Source organism: Dendrobates tinctorius, unplaced genomic scaffold, assembly GCF_039654945.1.
Source record: "Dendrobates tinctorius isolate UK_male_01 unplaced genomic scaffold, ASM3965494v1 ptg000177l, whole genome shotgun sequence".
In the NCBI taxonomy this organism is placed as follows: Eukaryota; Metazoa; Chordata; class Amphibia; order Anura; family Dendrobatidae; genus Dendrobates; species Dendrobates tinctorius.
In genome coordinates this window covers 9,074,402-9,102,315 of record NW_027361844.1, presented here as the reverse complement: position 1 = coordinate 9,102,315, position 27,914 = coordinate 9,074,402, and the positions used below count along the sequence as shown (strand labels likewise).

At 47.7% G+C, this 27,914-nt stretch overlaps 1 protein-coding gene across 3 annotated transcripts in view; it reads right to left on the bottom strand.

The window, feature by feature from the left end:
* The window catches only part of CARF (calcium responsive transcription factor), a 127,861-nt gene that overhangs the window by 34,823 nt on the left and 65,124 nt on the right, over window positions 1-27,914 (bottom strand). For all 3 annotated transcript variants that reach the window (XM_073551527.1, XM_073551526.1, XM_073551528.1), the window contains 2 exons: window positions 18,177-18,297; window positions 16,584-16,727 (listed from right to left, as the gene is read on the bottom strand). In XM_073551527.1, the coding sequence (XP_073407628.1) occupies window positions 16,584-16,727; window positions 18,177-18,297 (265 nt within the window). The remainder of the gene's footprint in view (window positions 1-16,583; window positions 16,728-18,176; window positions 18,298-27,914) is intronic.

Here is a 27,914-nt window from a genome sequence, read left to right as displayed (position 1 = left end):
ACTGCTGAGGTTGTTGGGTTGCAACCTATGGACTGGCTCCAGATTTAATTTACTCCACTAGTTGGTGCTTCTTTAATGTTTCCTTTATTCAGGTTAATTATTAGCCATATAAATCTTCTCCAAGGCCAATGATAAAGTGATGCAAGGAGCTAAAGATCAATCTCTCTGATGCGATGCCCTCCATATGCAAAGATTTTCTTGTCCTGAGGCATTGATGGATTTATTTCTTGAAGTGTCACTTTAAGGGCTGAGCCAGACAGCCATATAACTCGCGTGATAATCGCATCATGCTGCACGGACTGGCCCGACACCTCTCCTGACCTGAGCAAGACAGTATGATGCATTTCTATGCAGCTGTCAAGCTCAGGTCAGGAGAGCCGACAGCCAGTACGAGGTTTATGATGTGATTGTCACAGGAGAAATGCGGCAGTGTCTGTGTCTCGGCCCTAACTCTGAAGCTCAAGATCTCCCAGGGGTGGAGAGACACAAGTAGGTACAGATGGCAGTACAATAATACCATAACTTAAAGAAGCAGTACAAGGATTTATTTTCCATCCACCCCACAGCATTGCTCATTACAATCTACACCACTTTTATATGTGACGTACTTACTTCCCTGCAGTTCAGCCTCATATTTCTATCCCTTTTGTCTCCAAGTTGATTCCCAGTTTTCATCCTGCATTTTAACCCTCAGTGCTTTGCTAAAAATCCCATTAGAACAGCATTACAAGGGCAGAGAGAGCAGTCTTAATGCTCGGTTGACTGTGTTACACTGGAGTAGGCCCGGATTGCTAATCTGCCCTTCCGGGCATTTGCTCGGTGGGCTGCGGTGTGCCACCTCTTGGGAGGCCACGAGCCCATTTTCCGGCTGCCGGCCCTTTTAATTTTTCAGGCACCTGGAGGTGCAGCATCACAGGGCCGGGACACGCAATGGGCACATGTCGCTGGAGCTATCGCCGGTTACAGCAATGTGCACACAGCGGTGAGAGGGGACAGCTGTTGGCACACAACTAAGAAGAGGAGGGTGCGTTACTTACACCATGATTGCACGCAGCATCCTCCTCTTCTATGTGCAGATCTGTCTCCGATGTCCAATCAGCTAGGACCTGGAGGGGAAGGAGCAGCAGCAGCGTGCAGAGCAGCAGCACAGGACATAGTGAGATAAGGGCCCTGAGTGCACATTGTCCTGCACACTCCACGTAACCTCTCTAGCAGCCCATCTCAGCTTTTGCTGTGCTGAGATAAGTAGCGGGGGATGGGGGGGTGGAATTTGACAAATTATAAATTTAACATGGCAGGTTAGAGTGTGCTTTTTCCTGGGCATGTACAGTCATGGCCAAAAGTTTAGAGAATGACATATTAATTTTTACAAAGTCTACTGTTTCATTTTTTCTAATGGCAATTTGCATATACTCCAGAATGTTATAAAGAGTGATCAGCTTAACAGCAATTACTTGCAAAGTCAATATTTGCCTAGAAAATTAACTTTATCCCCCAAAACACATTTCAACATCATTGCAGCCCTGCCTTAAAAGGACCAGCTAACATCATTTCAGTGATTGCTCCATTAACACAGGTGTGGGTGTTGATGAGGACAGCGCTGGAGATCAATCTGTCATGATTAAGCAAGAATGACACCACTGGACACTTTAAAAGGAGGCTGGTGCTTGGCATCATTGTTTCTCTTCTGTTAACCATGGTTATCGCTAAAGAAACACGTGCAGTCATCATTGCACTGCACAAAAATGGCCTAACAGGGAAGAGTATCGCAGCTAGAAAGATTGCACCTCAGTCAACAATCTATCGCATCATCAAGAACTTCAAGGAGAGAGGTTCCCTTGTTGCCAAAAAGGCTCCAGGGCGCCCAAGAAAGACCAGCAAGCGCCAGGACCGTCTCTTAAAAGTGTTTCAGCTGCAGGATCGGGCTACCAGCAGTGCAGAGCTTGCTCAGGAATGGCAGCAGGCAGGTGTGAGTGCATCTGCAGGCAGGTGTGAGTGCATCTGCACGCACTGTGAGGCGGAGACTCTTGGAGCAAGGCCTGGTCTCAAGGAGGGTAGCAAAGAAGCCACTTCTCTCCAGAAAAAACATCATGGACACTGATATTCTGCAAGAGGTACAGGGAGTGGACTGCTGAGGACTGGGGTAAAGTCATTTTCTCTGATGAATCCCCTTTTCGATTGTTTGGGACATCTGGAAAACGGCTTATTCGGAGAAGACCAGGTGAGCGCTACCACCAGTCTTGTCTCATGCCTACTGTCAAGCATCCTGAAACCATTTATGTGTGGGGTTGCTTCTCAGCCAAGGGAATGGGCTCTCTCAGTCTTGCCTAAAAACACAGCCATGAATAAAGAATGGTACCAGAATGTCCTCCAAGAGCAACTTCTCCCAACCATCCAAGAGCAGTTTGGCGATCAACAATGCCTTTTTCAACATGATGGAGCACCTTTCCATAAAGCAAAGGTGATAACTAAATGGCTCAGGGAACAAAACATAGAGATTTTGGGACCATGGCCTGGAAACTCCCCAGATCTTAATCCCATTGAGAACTTGTGGTCAATCATCAAGAGACGCGTGGACAAACAAAAACCTTAAAATTCAGACAAAATAAAAGCATTGATTTTGCAAGAATGGACTGCTATCAGTCAGGATTTGATCCAGAAGTTGATTGAGAGCATGCCAGGGAGAATTGCTGAGGTCCTGAAGAAGAAGGGTCAACACTGCAAATATTGACTTGCTGCATTAACTCATTCTAACTGTCAATATAACCTTTTGTTACTCATAATATGATTGCAATTAAATTTCTGTATGTGATAAAAACATCTGACAAACACACATAAAAACCAGAGGCCAGCAGATCATGTGAAAATATAATATTTGTGTCATTCTCTAAACTTTTGGCCATGACTGTATGTGTGCAAGCATGTGTCCTTTTCCTTTGTCTTTCAACATGTATATCCTATGCGGTGTATACACATCAGCCCCAGTGCGTCCCGTGTGGTGGATACACGTCAGCCCCGGTGCGTCCAGTGCGGCGGATATATGTTGGCCCCAGCATGTCCCGTGTAACGGCATAATTAAAGGGAACCTGTCATCAGGATTGTGCACAGTAACTACATACAGTGTCAGGTCAGGGCCTTTATACTGAATAAAATGATAACTTGGTTTATGAAATCTGTCTTGTAGTTGTTGTATAATCTGTATTTTCAGTTAATGATATGCTCGTGCTCCGGGGCGGCTCGTGGGGGGTCTTCATGTGGTGCTTAGGTATGAATCAGTATGGCTTCTGACAGGTCACGATCCGTCACTGACCTGCCCCCTATTTTACATACAGCAGCTGTCGAATCAGCTTTATATACACCGATAGCTGCTACTGCTCATCCATCGCCATTTTCAAACTGATTTTTTAATTTTTTTTAATAAATTATATACACATTACGCATGCGGTGATGCTGCAGCGCAGGGGCCACAGCCAACATCTGTCTGCAGAAGGGGATTTTTTTCCCCCAAGAGAGATATACTGTATATGAGGGGCTGCTGATAAGTCTTTGGCTTTGTGATCTATCTTTGTTTCTATGGTAAAGAATGTTACATCACATGAAAGCTCTGTGTGTCTAATATACAGTATGTTTTCAAAATGTTGTGTTTTTAGCTTATGGCAAGTGTTCTACGCATGCAGGAAAACAAAATGGCAGAGTCTAATGCGATATTCACAGCAAATGAGAGCAGAGGAGTGATAAAATTCTTGTTTCTGCAAAGAAAGTCCACGAAGGATATTCATGGTGATAAGTCACAAACATTGGGGGATCAATTCCCTTCATATTCTACAGTTAAGAACTGGGTTGCCAAATTTAAAACAGGCCACTTCAGCACCAACGATGACGACCGAGAGTGGTTGTTGTTCCGGAGATTGTCGATGCTGTGCACAACCTCATAATGGAGAATCGGCGAATTTCAGCTAAAGCAATAACAGACATCATGGGGATTTCCCGTGAACGAGTTTGTGTAATTATCCATGAACATTTGGACATGAAGAAGCAAATCTGCAAAGTGGGTCCCCAAATGTTTGACAACAGAGCAGAAAAGCACGCGAGTGAAAATTTCCCGGTCCATTTGTCAGCATTTCCAGACTGATAAGAACTTCCTGGATTGACTGGTCACTATGGACGAGACCTGGATTTATTCGTATGTCCCTGAAACCAAGGAGCAATCAAAAGAGTGGAGGCACACAGTGGTTCTCCTCATCCAAAGAAGTTCAGGGAGGAAAAATCAGCCACTAAGGTGATGGCGTCTGTGTTCTGGGATAAGGAGGGCGTGCTGCTAGTGGACTACTTTCAAAAGGGTTCCACCATCAATGCAAGGCATTATATTAAACTTTTGGACAAATTGAAGGCAGCTCTGAAGGCCAAAAGGCGCGGCAAGCTGTCCAAAGGAATCTTGTTCCTGCAAGACAACGCCTCCGCTCACACTGCACAAGCAACCAAGGCAAAACTGGCGGAGCTGAACTTCCAGCTGGTTGATCACCCACCTTATTCACCAGATCTAGTTCCCTCCAACTATTATCTATTTCCAAACCTGAAGAAACACCTCAAGGGTACCAAATTTCACACCATTTCTGATGCTATGGCTGTTACTGATGCCTGGTTTTAGGCACAACCAGAATCCTTCTTTTTGCAAGGCTTACAGATCTTGGAATACTGATATAAGAAGTGTGTTGACATCAGTGGAGAGTATGTGCAATAAATGTAAAGTTTCATCTTCCTATCTCGTTTCTTTCTAGTTAAAGCCAAAAACTTATCAGCAGCCCCTCGTATAATGTACCGTATATACTCGTGTATAAGCCGAGATTTTCAGCCCATTTTTTTTGGCTGAAAGTCCCCCCTCTCAGCTTATACACGAGTCATATACCTGGGGGTCAGCGGGGGAGGGGGGCGGTGGTGTCACAGATCATACTCACCCGTCCTGGCACTCTCTGCAGCTCCCTCGCTTCTCCACTGTCTCCCTTCAGCGGTCACGTGGTACCGCTCATTAAACTCATGAATATGCGCATATTCATGCATATTCATGAGTGGTATCAGGTGACCGCTGAAGGCAGACAGTGGAGAAGCAAGGCTGCAGAGACGTTCCAGGACGGGTGAGTATAGTGATATTCACCTGTCCTCGTTCCCATGCTGCTCACCGCCGTCTGCTGCTTCCCGTGTCCGTGATGTTTAGCCAGCAGGGGGCGTGGTGATGTGGTTAGTGCGCGCCGCGCCCTCTGCTGGCTGAACAGTCACTGACAGAGGATGCGCAGACAGTAGTGAGCAGCAATGGACCCCGGATAGGTAAATATCACAGGTGCCGGATCCTGAGCAGGAGAGGTGAGTATGGCATTTTTTTGCAGCAGCAGCATATGGGGGCATATTCTATGGAGCAGCATATGGGGCATATTCCATGGAGCAGCATATGGGGGCATATTTCATGGAGCAGCATATGGGGGCATAGTCTATGGAGCAGCATATGGGGGGCATAGTCTATGGAGCAGCATATGGGGGGCATAGTCTATGGAGCAGCATATGGGGGGCATAGTCTATGGAGCAGCATATGGGGGGCATAGTCTATGGAGCAGCATATGGGGGGCATAGTCTATGGAGCAGCATATGGGGGCATATTCTATGGAGCAGCATATGGGGGGCATAGTCTATGGAGCAGCATATGGGGGGCATAGTCTATGGAGCAGCATATGGGGGGCATATTCTATGGAGCAGCATATGGGGGCATATTCTATGGAGCAACATATGGGGGCATATTCTATGGAGCAGCATATTCTATGGAGCAGCATATGGGGGCATATTCTATGGAGCAGCATATGGGGGGCATATTCTATGGAGCAGCATATGGGGGGGCATATTCGATGCCGCATCATATGGGGGCATATTCTATGAAGCAGCATATGGGGGCATATTCTATGGAGCAGCATATGGGGGCATATTCTATGGGGCAGCATAAGGGGGCATATTCTATGGGGCAGCATAAGGGGGCATATTCCATGGAGCAGCATATGGGGGCATAATCTATGGAGCAGCATATGGGGGCATAATCTATAGAGCAGCATATGGGGGCATAATCTATGGAGCAGCATATGGGGGCATATTCTATGGGGCTGCATATGGGGGCATAGTCTATGGGGCTGCATATGGGGGCATAGTCTATGGGGCAGCATATGGGGGCATAATCTATGGAGCATCTTATGGGGCCATAACCTTTATGGAGCATTATATGGGGCATATTATTCTATGGAGCATCTTATGGTGCCATTATTAACCTTTGTGCAGCATTATATGGGGTGTATTTTGTATGGAGCATTATATGGGGCTCCTGATTCAATATGGATATTCGAAAACATTTAACCTACTGATGTCTCAATTACTTTTACTTTTATTGGTATCTACTTTTATTTTTGAAATTTACCAGTAGCTGCTGCATTTTCCACAGTAGGCTTATACACGAGTCAATAAGTTTTCCCAGCTTTTTTGTGGCAAAAAAGTTGGGGGGGGGGGTCTGGCTTATACACGGGTCGGCTTATACACGAGTATATACGGAATGTAAAATGGGGGCGGGTTAGTGAGGGATCACATAAAGACCCCCCCAATAGGCCGCCCCGGGGCACTACACACACACACACACACACACACACTCTTCTCCTGTATACTGGGAGCAATTCTCAATATTTGAATTAAGGCCACATTCAGTATTTGGTCAGTATTTTACATCAGTAAATGTAAGCCAAAATTAGGGGTACATCAGTCAGCGGAAAAGTATAATAGAAACACGTCACCACTTCTGTATTTATCACCCACTGCTGGTTGTGGTTTACATACACTGATGTAAAATGCTGATTGTGTGAACAGGGCCTTATTCTGTATATATACACTTCTCCTGTCTTGTCAGAAAGGCTGCATTGCACTTCTGAATTGTCATTAACGGTTTGTTTTTAATATTCCTATGGCCAATCAAAAATAAATCATGGAAACTGCGTTTAAATGGGTTACCCCAAGTAATCCCCTCTCCTCGGGATATGGGATAACTTGCCAATTCCTGTAACCCCCATAATCCCGAAAACTGGAGCTTTGTAGAGCACTATGTAAATAGAGCTGTGGTCGATCCTGTGCACTGCTGAACTATTAACATGTGGCTCCTTTAAAGCACCACTCCAGCATTTTTTTTATTGTACGACTGGAGTGGTACTTTAAATGTAAGTCTGCTGCCCCCTGTCTCATACTCACCTTCATTTGCCTTCACTGGTCTCCAGCATTGCTCCGATTTGTCTCCAGTGAAAAGTGACCTGCTCGCAGCTCTAGTGTTCCATGGAGTGGCGCGGAGGTCACTTTTCAGTAGAAGTCTGAGAGCCTCGTTCTGGCTCTCATAACCTTGCATTGAGAGCTTGTGATGTAACTTCTGACTTCTGGCTGTCAGAAACTGTGCTTACAAAATGGCGCCGTGGCATCATAGCAGTGCTGAAAATGGGAAAAAATGCCAGAGGGTGAGTATATCATTGGGGTTAGGCGGCTTACACTTGAAGCACCACTCCAGTGCTGAAGAAAACAAAAAACGCTGGAGTAAGTAAATAAGGATCCGCTGATCGGGGGTGAGACACGCTATAGTATGGGCGGCACGGTGGCTCAGTGGTTAGCGCTGCAGCCTTGCAGCGCTGGGGTCCTGGGTTCGAATCCCACCAAGGACAACATCTGCAAGGAGTTTGTATGTTCTCCCCGTGTTTGCGTGGGTTTCCTCCGGGCACTCCGGTTTCCTCCCACATTCCAAAGACATACTGATAGGGAATTTAGATTGTGAGCTCCATCGGGGACAGTGACGATGATGTGTGCAAACTGTAAAGTGCTGCGGAATTTGTTAGCGCTATATAAAAATAAAGATTATTATTATTATTTATTAGTATGTGGGCTGATGGGATTTGTGTGGCAGGGCTGCCCTTGGCTGGAGTCACACTAGCGATTTTAAAATCGGTCCAATTTTGATGCAGGAGAGTCAGACAAGTGTAATGCTAGTGTCATGTGTTTTTTATGGAAATAAAATTTGATTTTTCACACCTAGCATCTGGTTTACAGTGGGTACAGAAAGTATTCAGACCCCTTAAAATTTTTCACTCTTTGTTTCATTGCATCCATTTGGTAAATTCAAAAAAGTTCATTTTTTTTTTCTCATTAATGTACACTCTGCACCCCATCTTGGCTGGAAAAAAAAACAGAAATGTAGACATTTTTGCAAATTTATTAAAAAAAAACAAAAACTGAAATATCACATGGTCATAAGTATTCAGACCCTTTGCTCAGCATTGAGTAGTAACAGCCTTTTGAGCTAGTACAGCCATGAGTCTTCTTGGGAATGATGCAACAAATTTTTCGCAACTGGATTTGGGGATCCTCTGCCATTCTTCCTTGCAGGTCCTCTCCAGTTCCGTCAGGTTGGATGGTGAAGTTGAAGGAAAGCCATTTTCAGGTCTCTCCAGAGATGCTCAATTGGGTTTAGGTCAGGGCTCTGGCTGGGCCAGTCAAGAATGCTCAAAGAGTTGTTCTGAAGCCACTCCTTTGTTATTTTAGCTGTGTGCTTAGGGTCATTGTTTTGTTGTATGGTGAACCTTCGGCCAAGTCTGAGGTCCAGAGCAATCTGGAAGAGGTTTTCATCCAGGATAGCTCCATACTTGGCTGCATTCATGTTTCCTTCAATTGCAACCAGTCGTCATGTCCCGGCAGCTGAGAAATACCCCCACAGCATGATGCTGCCACCACCAAGTTTCACTGTTGGGATTGTATTGGGCCGGTGATGAACAGTGCCTGGTTTTCTCCACACATAAAGCTTAGAATTATCACCAAAAAGTTCTATCTTTGTCTCATCAGACCAGAGAATCTTATTTCTCATAGTTGGGGAGTCCTTCATGTGTTTTTTAGCAAACTCTATGCGAGCTTTCATATGTCTTGCACTGAGGAGAGGCTTCCGTCAGGCCACTCTGCCATAAAAACCCGACTGGTGGAGGGCTGCAGTGATAGTTGACTTTGTGGAACTTTCTCCCATCTGCCTACTGCATCTGTGGAGCTCAGCCACAGTAATCTTGGGGTTCTTCTTTACCTCTCTCACCAAGGCTCTTCTCTCACGATTGCTCAGTTTGGCTGGACGGCCAGGTCTAGGAAGACCTCTGATGGTCCCAAACTTCTTCCATTTAAGGATTATGGAGGCCACTGTGCTCTTAGGAACCGTGAGTACTGCAGAAATTCTTTTGTAACCTTGGCCAGATCTGTGCCTTGCTACAATTCTGTCTCTGAGCTCCTTCGCCAGTTCCTTTGACCTCATGATTCTCATTTGGTCTGTCACGCACTGTGAGCTGTGAGGTCTTATATAGACAGGTGTGCGCCTTTACAAATCAAGACCTATCAGTTTAATTAAACACAGCTGGACTCCAATGAAGGAGTAGAACCATCTTAAGGAGGCTCACAAGGAAATGGACAGCATGTGACTTAAATATATGAGCGTCTGAGCAAAGGGACTGAATACTTATGACCATGCGATATTTCAGGGTTTTTTTCTTAATAAATTTGCAAAAAATTTTACATTTCTGTTTTTTTAAGTCAAGATGTGGTGCAGAGTGTACATTAATGAGAAAAAAATGAACTTTATTGAAGTTACCAAATGGCTGCAATGAAACAAAGAGTGAAAAATTTAAAGGGGTCTGAAAACTTTCCATACCCACTGTACATCTTAATGCAGAGTGATTGATATCCGAATGCAATGCGATTTTAACATGAGCTTTTACATAGAGACACTCTCTGTCATTTACACATTGCTTTCAAAGGAATTATTCTTCAAAACACATATTATATATACACACACACACACACACACACACACACACACACACACACACACACACACTTGTCTGATTGGCTCCTTATCCCCATCCTTGTATGCATAATTCCCTATCCCCATTCTTGTATGCATGACTACTTATCCCCATCTTTGTATGCATGGCCCCTTATTCCCATCCTTGTCTGCATGGTTCCTCATCCCCATCCCATGGCTCCCATGAGAAAAGCATAAAAAACATCCCACTTACCCTCCCTGCATGCCCTTGCAGCATCTTGTTCTGGTGCCAGCAGCATCTGCGGCGGGGAAACATGGATTTTTGTGAGTACTCACCGTAAAATCCTTTTCTCCGAGACGCTCATAGGGGGACACAGAGACTGTGGGTGTGTGCTACTGCCGTCTGGAGGCTGACACTAGGCATACAAAAAACAAGTTAGCTCCTCCTCCACCGCATACACCCTCGCCCCTATAGCGGGCGGAAACCAGTTTAGTGCAAAAGCAGTAGGAGGACATACAAAAATTAGCCTTAATGCAATAAATCATATGTCTGAAAAAAGGATCACCCTGTCTTAAACAAGAAAATATGTTAAATAATAAGTATGAGCCAACCGGCTATCAGGGTGGGTGCTGTGTCCCCCAATGAGCGTCTCGGTGAAAAGGATTTTACGGTGAGTACTCACAAAAATCCATGTTTCTCCTTCGTCTCATTGGGGGACACAGAGACTGTGGGACGTCCTAAAGCAGTCCCTGGGTGGGATAACACTCACCGATCCAAGCCGCATGCTTTCCTGTTTAAAGGTGTGCCACTGCTGCTTGGAGAATTTTTCTGCCCAGGCTCGCATCTGACGAAGCCTGAGTATGCACACTGTAATGTTTACAAAAAGTGTGCAGACTGGCCCAGGTTGCTGCCTTGCATACCTGTTCTGCCGAAGCCTGGTGCCGAAGCGCCCACGAGGCGCCCACTGCCCGAGTAGAATGCGCCCTTACTCCAGCTGGAACTGGCGTGCCTCTAATACGGTAAGCCTCCTGAATGGTTAGGCGAATCCATCTGGCTATGGTTGACCGTGAGGCTGCGAGGCCCTTCCTGCGCCCTTCGGGGATCACAAACAACGAATCCGTCTGGCGGAAAGGTGCTGTCCTCGACACGTATCTCCTGAGAGCTCTTACCAGATCCAATGTGTGGAGCGCCTTTTCCACCCTGTGAACTGGCGCTGGACAGAAAGAAGGCAGCCCAATGTCCTCATTAATATGGAACGAGGACACCACCTTTGGTAAAAAAGGTGGCGGAGGCCTAAGGACTACCTTGTCCTTAAAAAAGGTCAGGAAAGGGGCTCCACAAGATAACGCTCCCAACTCCGATACTCGCCTAATGGATGTTATGGCTACCAGGAACACAACCTTTCTGGATAGATATGCCAATGAAACATCCTGTAGTGGCTCAAACGGAGCCTCCTGTAGTACCGACAGGACCAGATTAAGATCCCAGGCTCCAATGGTGCTCTGAAGGGAGGTACTAAATGAACGACCCCCTGCAGGAACGTTCTGACCTGCAAATTGGTAGCGATCTTTCGCTGAAACAGGACCGACAGGGCCGATATCTGTCTTCTAAGGGAACTTGGCGCCAAACCTGCGTCTAGGCCAGACTGAAGGAAAGCCAGTATGTTGGGCACAGAGAAGGACAATGGCGGAACCCCGTGTTCCCGACACCACTGGAAGAAAACCTTCCAAGTGTTATAATAGATCCTTGCCGAGGCTGGCTTTCGGGCCCTTACCATTGTCACGACTACCTCGCGCCCAAACCCCGCCTGGGTCAGCACCCAAGATTCAATGGCCACGCCGTCAAACGCAGGGCCCCTAAGTTCGGGTGGCAGATCGTTCCCTGGGACAGTAAATCTGGTCGTTCCGGTAGCCGCCATGGTACGTCTGCGATGAGCTGTACCAGATCCGCGTACCATGCCCGTCAGGGCCAATCCGGGGCCAGCAGAATTGCCGGAACCCCCTCTGTCTTGATCTTCCTGATAACCCTGGGGAGAAGTGGCAGCGGCGGGAACAAGTATGGGAGCCGAAATTGGTTCCAGGGTATCACCAATGCGTCCGCTGCGATTGCTTGCGGATCCTGAGACCGGGCGACAAACACGCCCACTTTGGCGTTCTTCCTGGAGGCCATCAAGTCCACGTCTGGTGTTCCCCAGTGCTGGCAAATCTGCTGGAACACCTCGGGCTGTAGTGACCACTCCCCGGCCGTGATGTCCTGGCGGCTTAGGAAATCCGCTGCCCAATTCTCGACGCCTGGAATGTGAACCGCTGAGATCATCGAGTGGGTCCTCTCGGCCCAGCGAAGCACATGTCCCACCTCGCGCATGGTTGCCCTGCTGCGTGTGCCCCCCTGGTGATTCACGTACGCCACTGCCGTGGCGTTGTCCGACTGAATCCGAATCGGGTATCCTGCTAGCACGTGTTGGAACTGCTGCAAGGCCAACCGTATTGCTCGAATCTCCAACAGATTGATAGGGAGACGAGCTTCCTGAGGCGACCACTGCCCCTGTGCCGTGTGGTGGCGGAAGATTGCTCCCCAACCGGAGAGACTCGCATCGGTCGTGATCACTAACCAATGATCCGGAGGAAAGGGCTTTCCCTGCAGAAGCGACCGATCGCGTGTCCACCATCGAAGGGTCTGTCGGACCTGAGAGGACAACCTGCACGGGTGATCGAGTGAGAACGGGCTCCTGTCCCAAGCCGCTAACAGGGCATGCTGCAGGGGGCGGAGATGAAACTGAGCAAACGGGATTGCTTCCATCGCTGCCACCATCCTGCCCAGGACCCCCATCCCGAATCGGATAGTATGGAGGCCTGGCTGTTGAAGTCTTCGAGCTCCCTGTCGGAGTGCCCGAGCCTTGTCCTGAGGGAGAATTACCAATCCCTGGGAGGTATCGAATATCATCCCTAGGAAAACAATCCTCTGGGCCGGCGTGAGGAATGATTTCTTCCTGTTGATTATCCATCCTAGACGAGACAAGGTATCCAGTGTGATGGTGACACTCTCCTCGCACGCTGGACGGGACGGGCCCTTTACCAGAAGGTCGTCCAGGTATGGCAACACCACAATGCCCCGGGAATGAAGAGTGGCCATGGCGACCGCCATCACCTTCGTGAATATTCTGGGGGCCGTGGCCAAACCGAAAGGCAGCGCCACAAACTGGAAGTGCCGTCCCTCGACCGCAAACCGTAGGAATCTCTGATGCGGGGGAAAAATAGGGATGTGTAAATAAGCATCCTGAACATCGATTGAGGCCAGGTATTCTCCCTTCTCCATGGAGGATATAACTGACCGGAGGGACTCCATGCGAAAATGCCTGACCCTGATGAACCTGTTTAGTAGCTTTAGGTCCAGAACCGGCCTTACCGCTCCATCCTTTTTGGGCACTGCGAACAGGTTGGAATAAAACCCTTGGGTTCTTTCGCTCCTTGGCACCGGAACGATGACCCCTTTGTGCTGCAGCACTTCGATGGCCCCCCTTAATGCCTCTGCCCGAGACCTTGACTTGGGAAGCCGGGAGGGAAAAAATCGTGTTGGCGGACGTTTTATAAACTCTATCTTGTACCCGGAAGATATCAGCTCCGTCACCCATGCGTCGCGTGCCACCGCAGCCCATATGTGACAGAACCGGCGCAGACGACCGCCAATCCTGCTGTCCTCAGGTACCGCACTTCTCGAGTCATTTTGTAGAGGGCCTCTGGGACCTGGCCCCCCTTGATCTGGGCGGACGCCCTCGCATCCTACCCAGCGGGTTGGTCCTGTAGGTGACCTGACGCTCTTTGTCATGGTTATAGCGCGCAGGAGCGGGGGTACTGGCCGTTGCCGTCCACGCGGGGGCGCGAAATGCCCGAAAACGCGCCTGAGGCTGACGAAATGGCGTCCTTGTTTTCTGTTGTGGGAGAAAACTACTTTTACCCCCTGTTGCGTCCGAAATGAGTCTATCCAATTCTTCCCCAAATAGTCGGTTACCCTGAAAGGGCAGGGAAGTCAAGGATTTTTTAGACACCGAATCAGCCCGCCACAGCCTTAACCACAAGGCTCTCCTAATGGCGATTGCGTTTGCTGCTGCAAGTGCTGCGCTATCAGCTGCATCCAAGGATGCATTAATTAGATAGTCACCCGCCATTGTGATCTGACTTGTTATCTCAGCCACCTCTGCTGGCAACTCCCTATCCTGCAGGATCTCATTTAAAGAGTCCGACCAGGACATCATGGCTTTGGCTACCCATGTTGCCGCAAAGGAAGGGAAGAGCGCTGATCCTGATGCTTCGTACACCGAGCGCGCTAATCCCTCTATGAGCCGATCCGTGGGGTCCTTGATGGCCGAACCACTAGGCACTGATAACAGGGATCTTGAGGCCAGGCGGGATACCGGGGGATCCACCGCCGGAGACTCTGCCCATTTTTTACAGAGCTCTGGCGCAAATGGATATCTTGACCCTAGCGTCTTCTGTCCTGAAAAACGCTTGTCTGGCCGTTCCCGGTGCCGCTGCACTATATCCTCGAACTCAGGATGAGTGCAGAACACTCTCCGCGGCTTCCGGGCCTTTTTAAAAGACACCTTATGCCCTGCGGTTAGGGTGACCTCATCATCAATACCCAGAGTCTGGTTGACAGCCTCAATGAGACTGTCCACCGTCTCCCGGCACCCTGGGGTGTCCAGGTCCAAGGATTCTTCCACATCCTCTACTGAGCTCTGCTCGCTCCCTGAAAGGGGTGACGGCAAGCGTGATGCCACACTCGCAGATGCTGAAGCAACGGAGGGGCCTGGCGACACAGTATGGGTTCTCTTCCTATGTGCCCCGGATCCTGTAACGCCGATACCGGGGACGGGGGGCGCCGAAGCGATGCCGCCTAAGACGCGGCCGCCCACTTCCGCCCGCGGCCTAGGCCGAAGCCGCGGGCTAAATTAATGGCGCTACCCACCTGGGGTCCAAACGCCGGGCCCCAGCGACGTCCTCTCCTCCACCTCCTGTGCAGCCACTGCCCGCTCTGCCCCAGGTATTGGGGGGGTTTTGGGGGGGGTGGTCCACCTGACTCTGCGCCCAGGGCCCTCCGCACCTGCTAGTCTCCTTCTTGGACGGTGCAGGCACCCTAACTCCGTCTGCCCTGTAGGGGCGAGGAGAGGGACCGTCCGCCGCCATGCAGCACCGCCGTCAAGCGTTGGTGGAGCAGTGGGGGCGCACAGACTAGTCTTGTGCCCGTGTGCAAGCCCATGGTTTCCATACCTAGGGGTGGACAGGGCTAAGTCTGGCATAGTGTCCCACGTCGCGGGAGAGGAGACGTGGAGGGACTCTCGCACGTAGTCGCCCGTTGCTGGTTTGGGGACATCGGACCCTTTCTATAGGATCCGTCGCCCCTATCTCCTCTTCATAGTGAGAACCGAAAAAGAAACCTAGTCTGGAGAAACCAGACTGCGTGTGCCTCCAAAGACACTAAGCAAAAAACTGGTTTCCGCCCGCTATAGGGGCGAGGGTGTATGCGGTGGAGGAGGAGCTAACTTGTTTTTTGTATGCCTAGTGTCAGCCTCCAGACGGCAGTAGCACACACCCAGTCTCTGTGTCCCCCAATGAGACGAAGGAGAAATCACGTGTCCTCGCTCATTAGGGTAATGCATATTCACCTTTCTACACGCCTAAAGGAGTGGAGAGAGGTGAATATTCATTACCTTAATGAGCGGGCACCCATGAGAGCCCGTCAGTTGCTGAAAGCCAGCGGCTGCACCTGTGCGCATACCATAAGAGAAATGACTGCTCAGTGCAAGTGCAGTGAATATTCATTTCACTTTAGCAGCCCCCTCCCTCATAGTCTTCTGGGACAATTACTCGCGTATAAGCCGGTGGTGTTGTTTTTAGCACAACAAAACGTGCTGAAAAACTCGGCTTATACACAAGTATATACAGTATATAGTTAAGGAGACTGAACTGTGATCTATTTCATTACACTTGTGGGTCAGGAGCTGTCTAATCATCATCAATAACTGTGATTAAAGGAGCCAATAGTCAGACTCTTAGTGTTCTAATATGGATTACTTATCCTTGGGAAAACCATCAATTTTCAAAGGTTGGATAACCCAGTGAAAATCTCTCTTACATCTAGTACTGTGATGACAGAAAAGTCATAATAGTAAAAAAAAAAAAGACATTTACATGTTTGATATTTTAACATTCCACACCTTCATTCTGTGCACAAATTCTCACATACCTTTATAGTTACGTTAAAGGGGTTGTCTTTAACAATGATGGCCTATCCTTAGGATAGGTCATCAGTGTCTGATTGGTAGGGCTGCAACACCGGGCACACCCGACGATTAGCTGTTCACAGTGGCCAGAACTGCTCAGATACAGGGCTGAACAGCTTCATGTACTGTATAGTGGCCGGGTACCGCACATCCTCCCCCTACTGATTTGAAAACGGAGCGGATGTGCAATTCCAGGTTCAACCACTATACAATCAATGGAGCTGTGATTTTGAGCACCGTAACTGAGCAGTTCTGGCAGCCACCGATTCCGGGAACAGCTGATCGGCGGGGGTGATAAGTGTCGCACTCCACCCCCTCAATCAGACATTGACCTATGCTAAGAATAGGCTGTCAATGTTAAAGTCCCAGATAACCCCTTTTACATTGTAGTAAGCATGTACAGAATATATAATGTGGGACATTGGGGTGTAGACGGGTGAGGATCAGCATACCTGAGCACACCCTCGTTTGCTTCCAAATCCTTTTTTAAAAAGTTAAATGCTTTTTCTTGTTCCAGTTTAATCAACTTCTTGTCAATCTTCGGATCTGTAGGAACTCGATAAGCAGGAAATTTCTTCACTTTTTTTATATAGATCCTTATTAAAAAGAAGATTTGTGTGAATAACTTTACTTTCTATCACAGATTGACCATATTGCTATGAGCTAAATCTATTGGTCTTAAGCCCCCGTTACACACTGCGATATCGCTAGCAATATCGCTGTAAAGTCACCGATTTTGTGACGTTACAGCGATATTACTAGCGATATCACTGCATGTGACACTTACCTACGACCGGCTCCCCCGCTGGTAATCGCTGATCGCGCGAGAAGCTGCTGGACCATTCCTCGTCGTCAGCTTCCTGCTGGGCTTCCTGCTGTGAAGACGAGCGACGCGTGGAGCCGGGCGGGAGGACGCAGGATCGCCTGGGGTGACAGGTAAGTAGTGACCCCCGTCCCCAGCGATGTCGCTGGTGAGATCTGCCTGTGTGGCAGCTCACTAGCGACCACCTAGCGATTCACCAGCGATCCTGACCGCGTCATATCGCTGGTCGGGATCGCTGGTGAGTCGCTAGGTGTAACGGTATCCTTAGAAACAAGGTAGAGCTATTAACACATCAAGCTTCAGGATTAACTATTGCACATAGCACTCCTCCCAACTGACGCTGCATCCACTGGCTAGCAATCATGGACATAAGAAGAAAGAATGACAGTGACACCTTAAAAAATATATAAAGTGCTCTCAGATTTCGGGACTGCTTAGGTCCCTTCATCAGGCTGATGAAGGGATATAAGCAGTCCCGAAAGCTTGCTTTGTAACAACATTCACTATTATTTGTTAGCCATTAAAAGGTATCATACCCACAAGATTCCTATTTTGTTTCTCTCACTGAGAGCACTTTATATATTTTTTTTCTACTGGCTAACACGGTACCAAACCACTTTTTAGTGACACCTTAAATAACATAAAATGTCCTCAAATATCACTCTTTGCTACACTCTTGGGTATAGCTGATCTGTAGTTCTTAGAAATAGATAATTCCTATTTATATTGTGAATTACGTCACTGGTTGTCTTAGAACCCTAGACTATGTTCACATATCGCGTTTTCCCCACCTTTTTTCCGTACGTTATCAAATCTCATGCACATGTTTCTTATTCTTTCCTTGCAGATTTGAAGCAGTTTTTTATTTGCAGTATATCAATTCTTTCAGCGCTTTTGATGAGTTTTAATGAATGGGGAAAAAAACGCATGTAAAAATGCAATTAAAATGCGCATATTTTACACAGGATTTTTCCTTCCAACAGATCTGTATTTGCAGTAGATTTTTCAGCTGCAAACACTTGCCATGTGCACACAGCCTTAAGAGTGGTTGTCTAAAACCATAATACTGATGGTACAGACCAGCGTGGCCCCACCATGATCAGCCAATATCAGCTCCGGCAATGTCAGGATGTAACCTGGAGCAGAACATCACAACTCGATCACTGTTCAATGGCCAAACCTTAAATCGATAGTTGCCTCCTATGTGCCGGGGAGCACCCACCTTGCTGGACATGTTGCTTTATACAATGGCCCAGCAGGGATTTCACTCTCTCCACTTTTCTTGGGCTGTGATCCTTTTCTTCTTGGTCCATACTGGCACTCCATTACAATTGCTCTGCTTCCTACAAGGAAACAAATTTGCAACAGATTTATTTAGTGTGCGTCTACACGTTAGTCCTCCTCCATAACTCCTGCTGGGGCACAGACCTAAAAGAGCCATATGCTTTGACAGATGTGGCTGATCCATACATTTATTAGCCACTGCAAGAAACATCTGACCATCCGCATTGTTCTTGGTCATATCGTCTAATCACCTGGTCGACAACTATTTACAAAGGGATCATGTCAGCGAGACATCATCTTTAACCCCTTAAAGGGAACCAGTCATCAGAAAAAAACGCTATTAACCTTCAGATATGGGGTTAATCTGCAGGTTAATAGAGTTACTAACCTCCAGTCACTTGCACTTAGCCGAACGCTGCAGGGAGATCATTAATTTCATTCCCACAGCAGTGTTCTGGTTTCAGTCACAGAGTGGTGTCGGCGCTGATTCAGTCACTGCTGTGAAAATACAGAGTGGCGGCTGTAACTGCGCCCCCGGCCCTGACTGGCACTCCCTCTGCACTGAAGCAGGCGGTCAGTCAGGGCCGGGGGCCTGGTTACAGCTGTCGCTATGTATACTCAGAGTGTGACTGAACCAGCACCAGCAACATCCCGTGACTGAAACTGGAACGGTGCCTGGGGAATAAAATTAATTTTCTCACCCCAGCGATGAGCTAGATGCAGATAACGGGAGGTTAGTAACACTGTTAAACTGCAGATTAAACCTATATCTGCAGGTTCATAGCGCTTTTTCGGGTGACAGGTTTTCTTTAAAGAGGGGGCCCAATTTGGCCTAAATGATCGAACATCATTTTTTTTATCGTCACATTGCAGGAGCCATAGTATTTTTTTTTTATCATTGGCACAACTTTCAAGTACATATAGCTTATTATTTAATTTTTTTTATAGGGAATCTGTCAGGTCATTTTTCCGTACCCTACTAATAGTATCCTGAAATAAGGCTTGGGCAGACCTTTTTGGATATCCAACTTTTATTTTTGTACATTGCCTCGTTGTGTTGCTGTAAGCCCCTAAAAATGTATTGCCGCATGCTGGCGAGTAAAATATCTCACATAGTAAAGGCTGATAGACAGCTCTGGTCACAAGCTCCTCCACCAGCAGCCATTGTATGGACAGCTCTGGTCACAGGCTCCTCCACCAGCAGCCATTGTATGGACAGCTCTGGTCACAGGCTCCTCCAGCAGCAGCCATTGTATGGACAGGTCTGGTCACAGGCTCCTCCAGCAGCAGCCATTGTATGGACAGCTCTGGTCACAAGCTCCTCCACCAGCAGCCATTGTATGGACAGCTCTGGTCACAAGCTCCTCCACCAGCAGCCATTGTATGGACAGCTCTGGTCACAAGCTCCTCCACCAGCAGCCATTGTATGGACAGCTCTGGTCACAGGCTCCTCCACCAGCAGCCATTGTATGGACAGCTCTGGTCACAGGCTCCTCCACCAGCAGCCATTGTATGGACAGCTCTGGTCACAAGCTCCTCCACCAGCAACCATTGTATGGACAGCTCTGGTCACAAGCTCCTCCACCAGCAGCCATTGTATGGACAGATGTTGTCACTGGCTCCTCCACCAGCAGCCATTGTATGGACAGGTCTGGTCACAGGCTCCTCCTGCAGCAGCCATTGTATGGACAGGTCTGGTCACAGGCTCCTCCACCAGCAGCCATTGTATGGACAGCTCTGGTCACAAGCTCCTCCACCAGCAGCCATTGTATGGACAGCTCTGGTCACAAGCTCCTCCACCAGCAGCCATTGTATGGACAGCTCTGGTCACAAGCTCCTCCACCAGCAGCCATTGTATGGACAGATGTTGTCACTGGCTCCTCCACCAGCAGCCATTGTATGGACAGGTCTGGTCACAGGCTCCTCCAGCAGCAGCCATTGTATGGACAGGTCTGGTCACAGGCTCCTCCACCAGCAGCATTGTATGGACAGCTCTGGTCACAAGCTCCTCCACCAGCAGCCATTGTATGGACAGCTCTGGTCACAAGCTCCTCCACCAGCAGCCATTGTATGGACAGCTCTGGTCACAAGCTCCTCCACCAGCAGCCATTGTATGGACAGCTCTGGTCACAAGCTCCTCCACCAGCAGCCATTGTATGGACAGATGTTGTCACTGGCTCCTCCACCAGCAGCCATTGTATGGACAGATGTTGTCACTGGCTCCTCCACCAGCAGCCATTGTATGGACAGGTCTGGTCACAGGCTCCTCCACCAGCAGCCACTGTATTGACAGCTCTGGTCACAGGCTCCTGTTGTGAGTTCATTTTCCCCTTCACCATTGAGGTCTGATGAACTCCCTCTTCTGGTGAAGGAAGGTAGTGAGGCTGATTACCAAGCACCTGAGCAGGATGATGATGACTGGGTGACTGGAATTGCTGACTGGATATAAGGCAGCCGACGCCCTTCTGCCTTGCTGGTGATTTCTCAGAGGGATTCTAGGAGACCAGTCTGATTCCTGCTCCTCAAAAGCTAAGTTTTCTGCTCTGCTTTTTGCATTTGTGTTTTGGTTTTGTTTTGCCTTGTTTTTCTGGATTTCTGCCATTCCCTGCTGGGGTGAGCTAAATTCCTTTTTGCTCTGTCTTCAGAAAATACCTGAGTACTGATATAGTCTTTTTGAAGCCTAGCGTCTTCAGGGCTTTTTTCCCCTATCAATCTGTTGGCTCTTGTTTTGATAGGGTTTTGGCGGATTGCAGACAGCAGCCTTTCTATCCTGTCTTATTTAGTTAGCTTGGGCCCCATCATTTGCTCAGCCTATCTTTCTATCTGTGTGTTTTTTCATCTTGCTTCACCGTCATTATATGTTGGGGGCTGCCTATTGCTTTGGGGTCTGCTCTGGGGCAGTTTAGATTTCCCTTTCTGTATTTAGGCTATTTAGTTCTCCGGCTGTGATCGAGGGGTCTAGGGCACCCTAGGAACCCCCCACGGCTACTGCTAGTTGTTGTTGATAGGTTCAGGGGTCTGCAATCCGATAGCTGCCAACTTCTCTGGTTTTCTGGACTTAGCTAGTATTTCTGTTTTTGCCTCCTACGGTGACTCATTCATAACAGGCTCCTCCACCAGCAGCCATTGTATGGACAGCTCTGGTCACAGACTCCTCCAGCAGCAGCCATTGTATGGACAGGTCTGGTCACAGGCTCCTCCAGCAGCAGCCATTGTATGGACAGGTCTGGTCACAGGCTCCTCCACCAGCAGCCATTGTATGGACAGCTCTGGTCACAAGCTCCTCCACCAGCAGCCATTGTATGGACAGCTCTAGTCACAAGCTCCTCCACCAGCAGCCATTGTATGGACAGCTCTGGTCACAAGCTCCTCCACCAGCAGCCATTGTATGGACAGATGTTGTCACTGGCTCCTCCACCAGCAGCCATTGTATGGACAGGTCTGGTCACAGGCTCCTCCACCAGCAGCCATTGTATGGACAAAAGTGCTGGGTAGTGCATGAGGAAAGCTGCCAGGGCTGTACAGTCGGTGTCAATTTTCGTGGAGTCAGAGTTTGAGTCAGTATAAAATGGACCGAGTCTGACTCCTAAAATATATAATAAATTAGGTACAGTAGTACAATGCAGGATGTGCTGTAAATGTTTTCATAATTATTTGGGAAAGTTATGAAATGCATGTACATACAGTTGTGGCCAAACGTATTGACACCCCTGCAATGTTGTCATATAATACTCAGTTTCTTCCTGAAAATGACTGCAATCACAAATTCTTTGGTATTATTATCGTCATTTAATTTGTCTTAAATGAAAAAACACAAAAGAGAATAAAGCAAAAAGCAAAACATTGATCATTAAACACAAAACTCCAAAAATGGGCCAGACAAAAGTATTGGCACCCTCAGCCTAATACTTGGTTGCACAACCTTTAGCCAAAATAACTTCAACCAACCTGATATTAGAAGGGTGCCTTCTCCAAACTGCCATTTTTAGATCTCTCCACAGGTGTTCTATGGGATTCAGGTCTGGACTCATTGTTGGCCACCTTAGAAGTCTCCAGTGCTTTCTCTCAAACCATTTTCTAGTGCTTTTTGAAGTGTGTTTTGGGTCATTGTCCTGCTGGAAGACCCATGACCTCTGAGGGAGACCCAGCTTTCTCACACTGGGCCCTACATTATGCTGCAAAATTTGTTGGTAGTCTTCAGACTTCATAATGCCATGCACACGGTCAAGCAGTCCAGTGCCAGAGGCAGCAAAGCAACCCCAAAACATCAGGGAACCTCCGCCATGTTTGACTGTAGGGACCGTGTTTTTTTCTTTGAATGCCTCTTTTTTTTCTCCTGTAAACTCTATGTTGATGCCTTTGCCCAAAAAGCTCTACTTTTCTCTCATCTGACTAGAGAACATTCTTCCAAAACGTTTTAGGCTTTTTCAGGTAAGTTTTGGCAAACTCCAGCCTGGCTTTTTTAAGTCTCGGGGTAAGAAGTGGGGTCTTCCTGGGTCTCCTACCATACAGTCCATTTTCATTCAGACGCCGACGGATAGTACGGGTTGACACTGTTGTACCCTCGGACTGCAGGGCAGCTTGAACTTGTTTGGATGTTAGTCGTTCTTTATCCAACATCCGCACAATCTTGCGTTGAAATCTCTTGTCAATTTTTCTTTTCTGTCCACATCTAGGGAGGTTAGCCACAGTGCCATGGGCTTTAAACTTCTTGATGACACTGCGCACGGTAGACACAGGAACATTCAGGTCTTTGGAGATGGACTTGTAGCCTTGAGATTGCTCATGCTTCCTCACAATTTGGTTTCTCAAGTCCTCAGACAGTTCTTTGGTCTTCTTTCTTTTCTCCATGCTCAATGTGGTACACACAAGGCCACAGGACAGAGGTTGAGTCAACTTTAATCCATGTCAACTGGCTGCAAGTGTGATTTAGTTATTGCCAACACCTGTTAGGTGCCACAGGTAAGTTACAGGTGCTGTTAATTATACAAATTAGAGAAGCATCACATGATTTTTCGAACAGTGATAATACTTTTGTCCACCCTCTTTTTTATGTTTGGTGTGGAATTATATCCAATTTGGCTTTAGGACAATTCTTTTTGTGTTTTTTCATTTAAGACAAATTAAATGAAGATAATAATAACAAAGAATTTGTGTTTGCAATAATTTTCAGGAAGAAACTGAGTATTATCTGACAAAATTGGAGGGGTGTCAATACGTTTGGCCACAAATGTATGTACATGCTCAGTAGTGACCAGTGCTGTGGAGATGAATCTGTGCTGCACTTTATGTACATGCTCAGTAGTGACCAGTGCTGTGGAGATGAATCTGTGCTGCACTTTATGTACATGCTCAGTAGTGACCAGTGCTGTGGAGATGAATCTGTGCTGCACTTTATGTACATGCTCAGTAGTGACCAGTGCTGTGGAGATGAATCTGTGCTGCACTTTATGTACAGCCTCAGTAGAGACCAGTGCTGTGGAGATGAATCTGTGCTGCACTTTATGTACATGATCAGTAGTGACCAGTGCTGTGGAGATGAATCTGTGCTGCACTTTATGTACATGATCAGTAGTGACCAGTGCTGTGGAGATGAATCTGTGCTGCACTTTATGTACATGCTCAGTAGTGACCAGTGCTGTGGAGATGAATCTGTGCTGCACTTTATGTACATGATCAGTAGTGACCAGTGCTGTGGAGATGAATCTGTGCTGCACTTTATGTACATGATCAGTAGTGACCAGTGCTGTGGAGATGAATCTGTGCTGCACTTTATGTACATGCTCAGTAGTGACCAGTGCTGTGGAGATGAATCTGTGCTGCACTTTATGTACATGATCAGTAGTGACCAGTGCTGTGGAGATGAATCTGTGCTGCACTTTATGTACATGCTCAGTAGTGACCAGTGCTGTGGAGATGAATCTGTGCTGCACTTTATGTACATGATCAGTAGTGACCAGTGCTGTGGAGATGAATCTGTGCTGCACTTTATGTACAGCCTCAGTAGTGACCAGTGCTGTGGAGATGAATCTGTGCTGCACTTTATGTACATGATCAGTAGTGACCAGTGCTGTGGAGATGAATCTGTGCGCTGCACGTTATGCACATGCTCAGTAGTGACCAGTGCTGTGGAGATGAATCTGTGCTGCACTTTATGTACATGCTCAGTAGTGACCAGTACTGTGGAGATGAATCTGTGCTGCACTTTATGTACATGCTCAGTAGTGACCAGTGCTGTGGAGATGAATCTGTGCTGCACTTTATGTACATGCTCAGTAGTGACCAGTGCTGTGGAGTCGGGAGTCAGGGAGTCTCAATTCAGGGAAATTGAGAAGTCAGAGTAAGAGTTGGTGGTTTGGCTTACCGACTCCACAGGCCTGGCTGCAAGAGAAGAGAAAGTGACCGACCTTCTTCAGGAATTAAACAAAACTGTTCACAATATAAGGGCACAGTCATATGGCCGTATAAATCGGAATAAAATTGGAACCCAATGTACGGACTGGCCAGCAGCTCTTTTGACCAGAGCGTGATAGCTGCATAGGAATACATGAAGCTGTCACGCTCGGTTCGGGAGAACCGCCGGCCAGTCCATGCACTGTGTTCCGATCTTGTTTCGATTTATATGGCCGCCTGACTGCATCCTAGAGGTGTAGTACGGCCACCAGTATGGCACTACACTCCAAGCATTACTGTGCTAACTGACTGCCAGGAAAACCACCATGGTTACTTACCGGTAGCCGGTTTTTCCGGAACCCATGACAGCACACCTGAGAGAGGGATCCGCCTCGCCAGGACAGGAACCTACTGAAATATAAGGGGCGGCACCTCTCCCCAGCTTCAGTTGGTTACAGAGCATTGAGAGGACTTCCCGGTTAGTTACATGTTTATCCAACACCACATCACACAAATACACCCTATTAACGTGCACACCCATACGGTGAAAAAGGGGAGGGGATATTTGGGTGCTGTCATGGGTTCCGGAAAAACCGGCTACCGGTAAGTAACCATGGTGGTTTTCCCTTCACCCATGACAGCACACCTGAGAGATTTTTGGAGACTTCGAACCACCTTAGGGAGGGACCACCGCTTGCAGCACCCTTCTACCAAAGGTTAAGTCAGCAGAGGAGGATAGATTTAATCTATAGTGTCTAAAGAAGGTTGATGGTGAGGCCCAGGTAGCGGCCTTACAAATTTGATCAATCGATACCTCTGCCTTTTCAGCCCAGGAGGTCACCACGGCTCTGGTGGAATGAGCCTTGATGCGGTCAGGAATTGGAACACCATTAGCTGAGTAGGCTATACTAATGGCCTCCCTAATCCATCTGGCAATGGTCCCTTTTGACACTCTGCAACCCTTTCTGGCACCCTGAAATAGGGACTGGGACCTCCTCCACTGGCTAGTCACTGATATATATTCTAGCAGGACCCTCCTAACATCTAATTTGTGGAATTTTTCCTCCCCTGGATTTTTTGGATTTTCGCAGAAGGAGGGAAATCTGATACTACCTTAGGTAGATACGCGGGGTCTGTTTTTAACACCACTCTATCCTGATACACTTGGGTAAAAGGTGGGTTTACCGAGAGGGCCTGCAAGTCACTTACTCTACGGGCCGATGTCAGGGCAACTAATATAATCGTCTTCAGGTTAAGATATTTTATAGGCAGTTGTTGAACAGGTTCGAATGGCTCTTTTGTAAGGGCCTCTAATACCAGGTTTAGATCCCACGGGGCTATTTTTGGTAATGGGATAGGTCTGGGGACCTGTGGCAAGACTTAATGAACCTAGCTACCCATCTGTTTGCTGCCAAGTTACAATTATATAGTGCGCCTAGTGCGGACACCTGAACTTTAAGGGTATTCACCGCTAACCCCAGCTGTAATCCTGATTGTAAAAATTCCAAGATGGCCTTAAATCGGGGGTTTTTGGTCTAACGGCTTCCCTAGGAACTGTAGGAACTTATTCCATGTTCTGCCATAGATATTAGTCGTTACTGGCTTTCTACTTTTTAACAGGGTGGCCATTAATCCCGGAGAGAACTCTCTATCCATTAGAAGCGACCTTTCAAATTCCACGCCGTCAGATGAAATCCCTTGACCTGTGCGTGGAATATTGGGCCCTGATTTAGCAGGTCTGGGATCTCTGGTAGGACCCATGGATCTGAGAGGGACATCATCTGCAACAGCGAGAACCAGGGTTTTTTTGGCCAGAACGGGGCTATTAGGATCACCCTGGCTTTGTCTTTCCTGATTTTCCTCACAACTGTTGCGATCAGAGCCACTGGGGGAAACGCATAAGCCAGCCTGAAATTCCACGGAATTTGCAATGCGTCCACTGCCCATGTTTTTTTGGGGGGGTTTAATGAACAGAACCTTTCCACTTGCCTGTTGTTTTTGTTGGCGAAGAGGTCTATCATCGGTTCCCCCCAAAGTTGTACTATCTTCTGAAAAACTGACCGACTTAGACCCCATTCCCCCTGCTTTAGTATATTGTGGCTCAGGAAATCGGCTTCTATCTTCTCCACTCCTTTTATATGTAGTGCCATCAGAGAGAGTAGATGTTGTTCTGCTCTATGAAAAATGTCGCTGGCTGCCTTCATTAGGAAGTGTGATCTTGTACCCCCCTGGTGATTGGTGTACGTCACTGTTACTCTGTTGTTCGACATGATACGGCATTGCGGCAACTGAGGAAGGAAATAAAATTTGTTAGGGCTTTGATCACTGCCCACAGTTCTCTCAAGTTGGAAGATGCGTTTTGCTCTTGAGGCCCCCAGGACCCCTGGGCCGCATGACCCCTTAGGTGCGCTCCCCAGCCTGAGGAGTTTGCGTCTGTCAGAATTATGTCGGTCACTGGTTTGTCCCATAGCATCCCTGATGTCAGGTTTGTCCTGTCTAACCACCATTTGAGAGAATTCCTGACCTTTAAGGAAAGCTCCAGTTTTCCTTCTAAACGCCTTTTAGCGACCTTTGTGCTGATAGAATTTCCGTCTGAAGCTGTCGGGTATGGAATTGTGCCCACCTGACCGCTGGGATACAGGCCGTCAGGGTGCCTAACAAGGACATCGCGTTCCTCCGGGTCATGTGAGGTTGGTGTAGGGCCGCTAATGTCACATTCCTCACCTTTTCTACCTTGGCCTCCGGTAGCAGACAGGTTTGTTGTTCTGAATCCAGGATGAACCCTAGAAAAACTTGTTTCTTTAGGGATTGTAGCCTTGATTTTTTGATGTTTACCATCCAGCCCAGTCTTTGCAGGGTGTCTGTTACTCGTTCCACCTGTGCAGCGCAGTGGTCTTCTGAGCTGCCCACTATTAGGAAGTCGTCCAAATAGGGAATTATGATCGTGTTGTGGATTTGGAGGAAGGCTGTCATCTCCGCTATGACTTTGGTAAACACTCTCGGGCCTATGGATATGCTGAATGGAAGGGCTCTGAATTGAACATGCCTGAGATTGCCCTGGATGTAGAGCGCTACTCAAGTATTTTTGATAACCTGGATGAATGGGGATGTGATAGTATGCATCCTTTAAATTGACTACGGCCATAAAACAATCGTGATGTAGCAGTTTTATGGCTGTAGTTACCGATTCCATCTTGAAAGTTTGATTCTTTATCCAGTGAATGAGGCCTCTGAGGTTTATGATTTTTCTGAATGACTGGTCTGTTTTTTTTGTTTTTTTTTT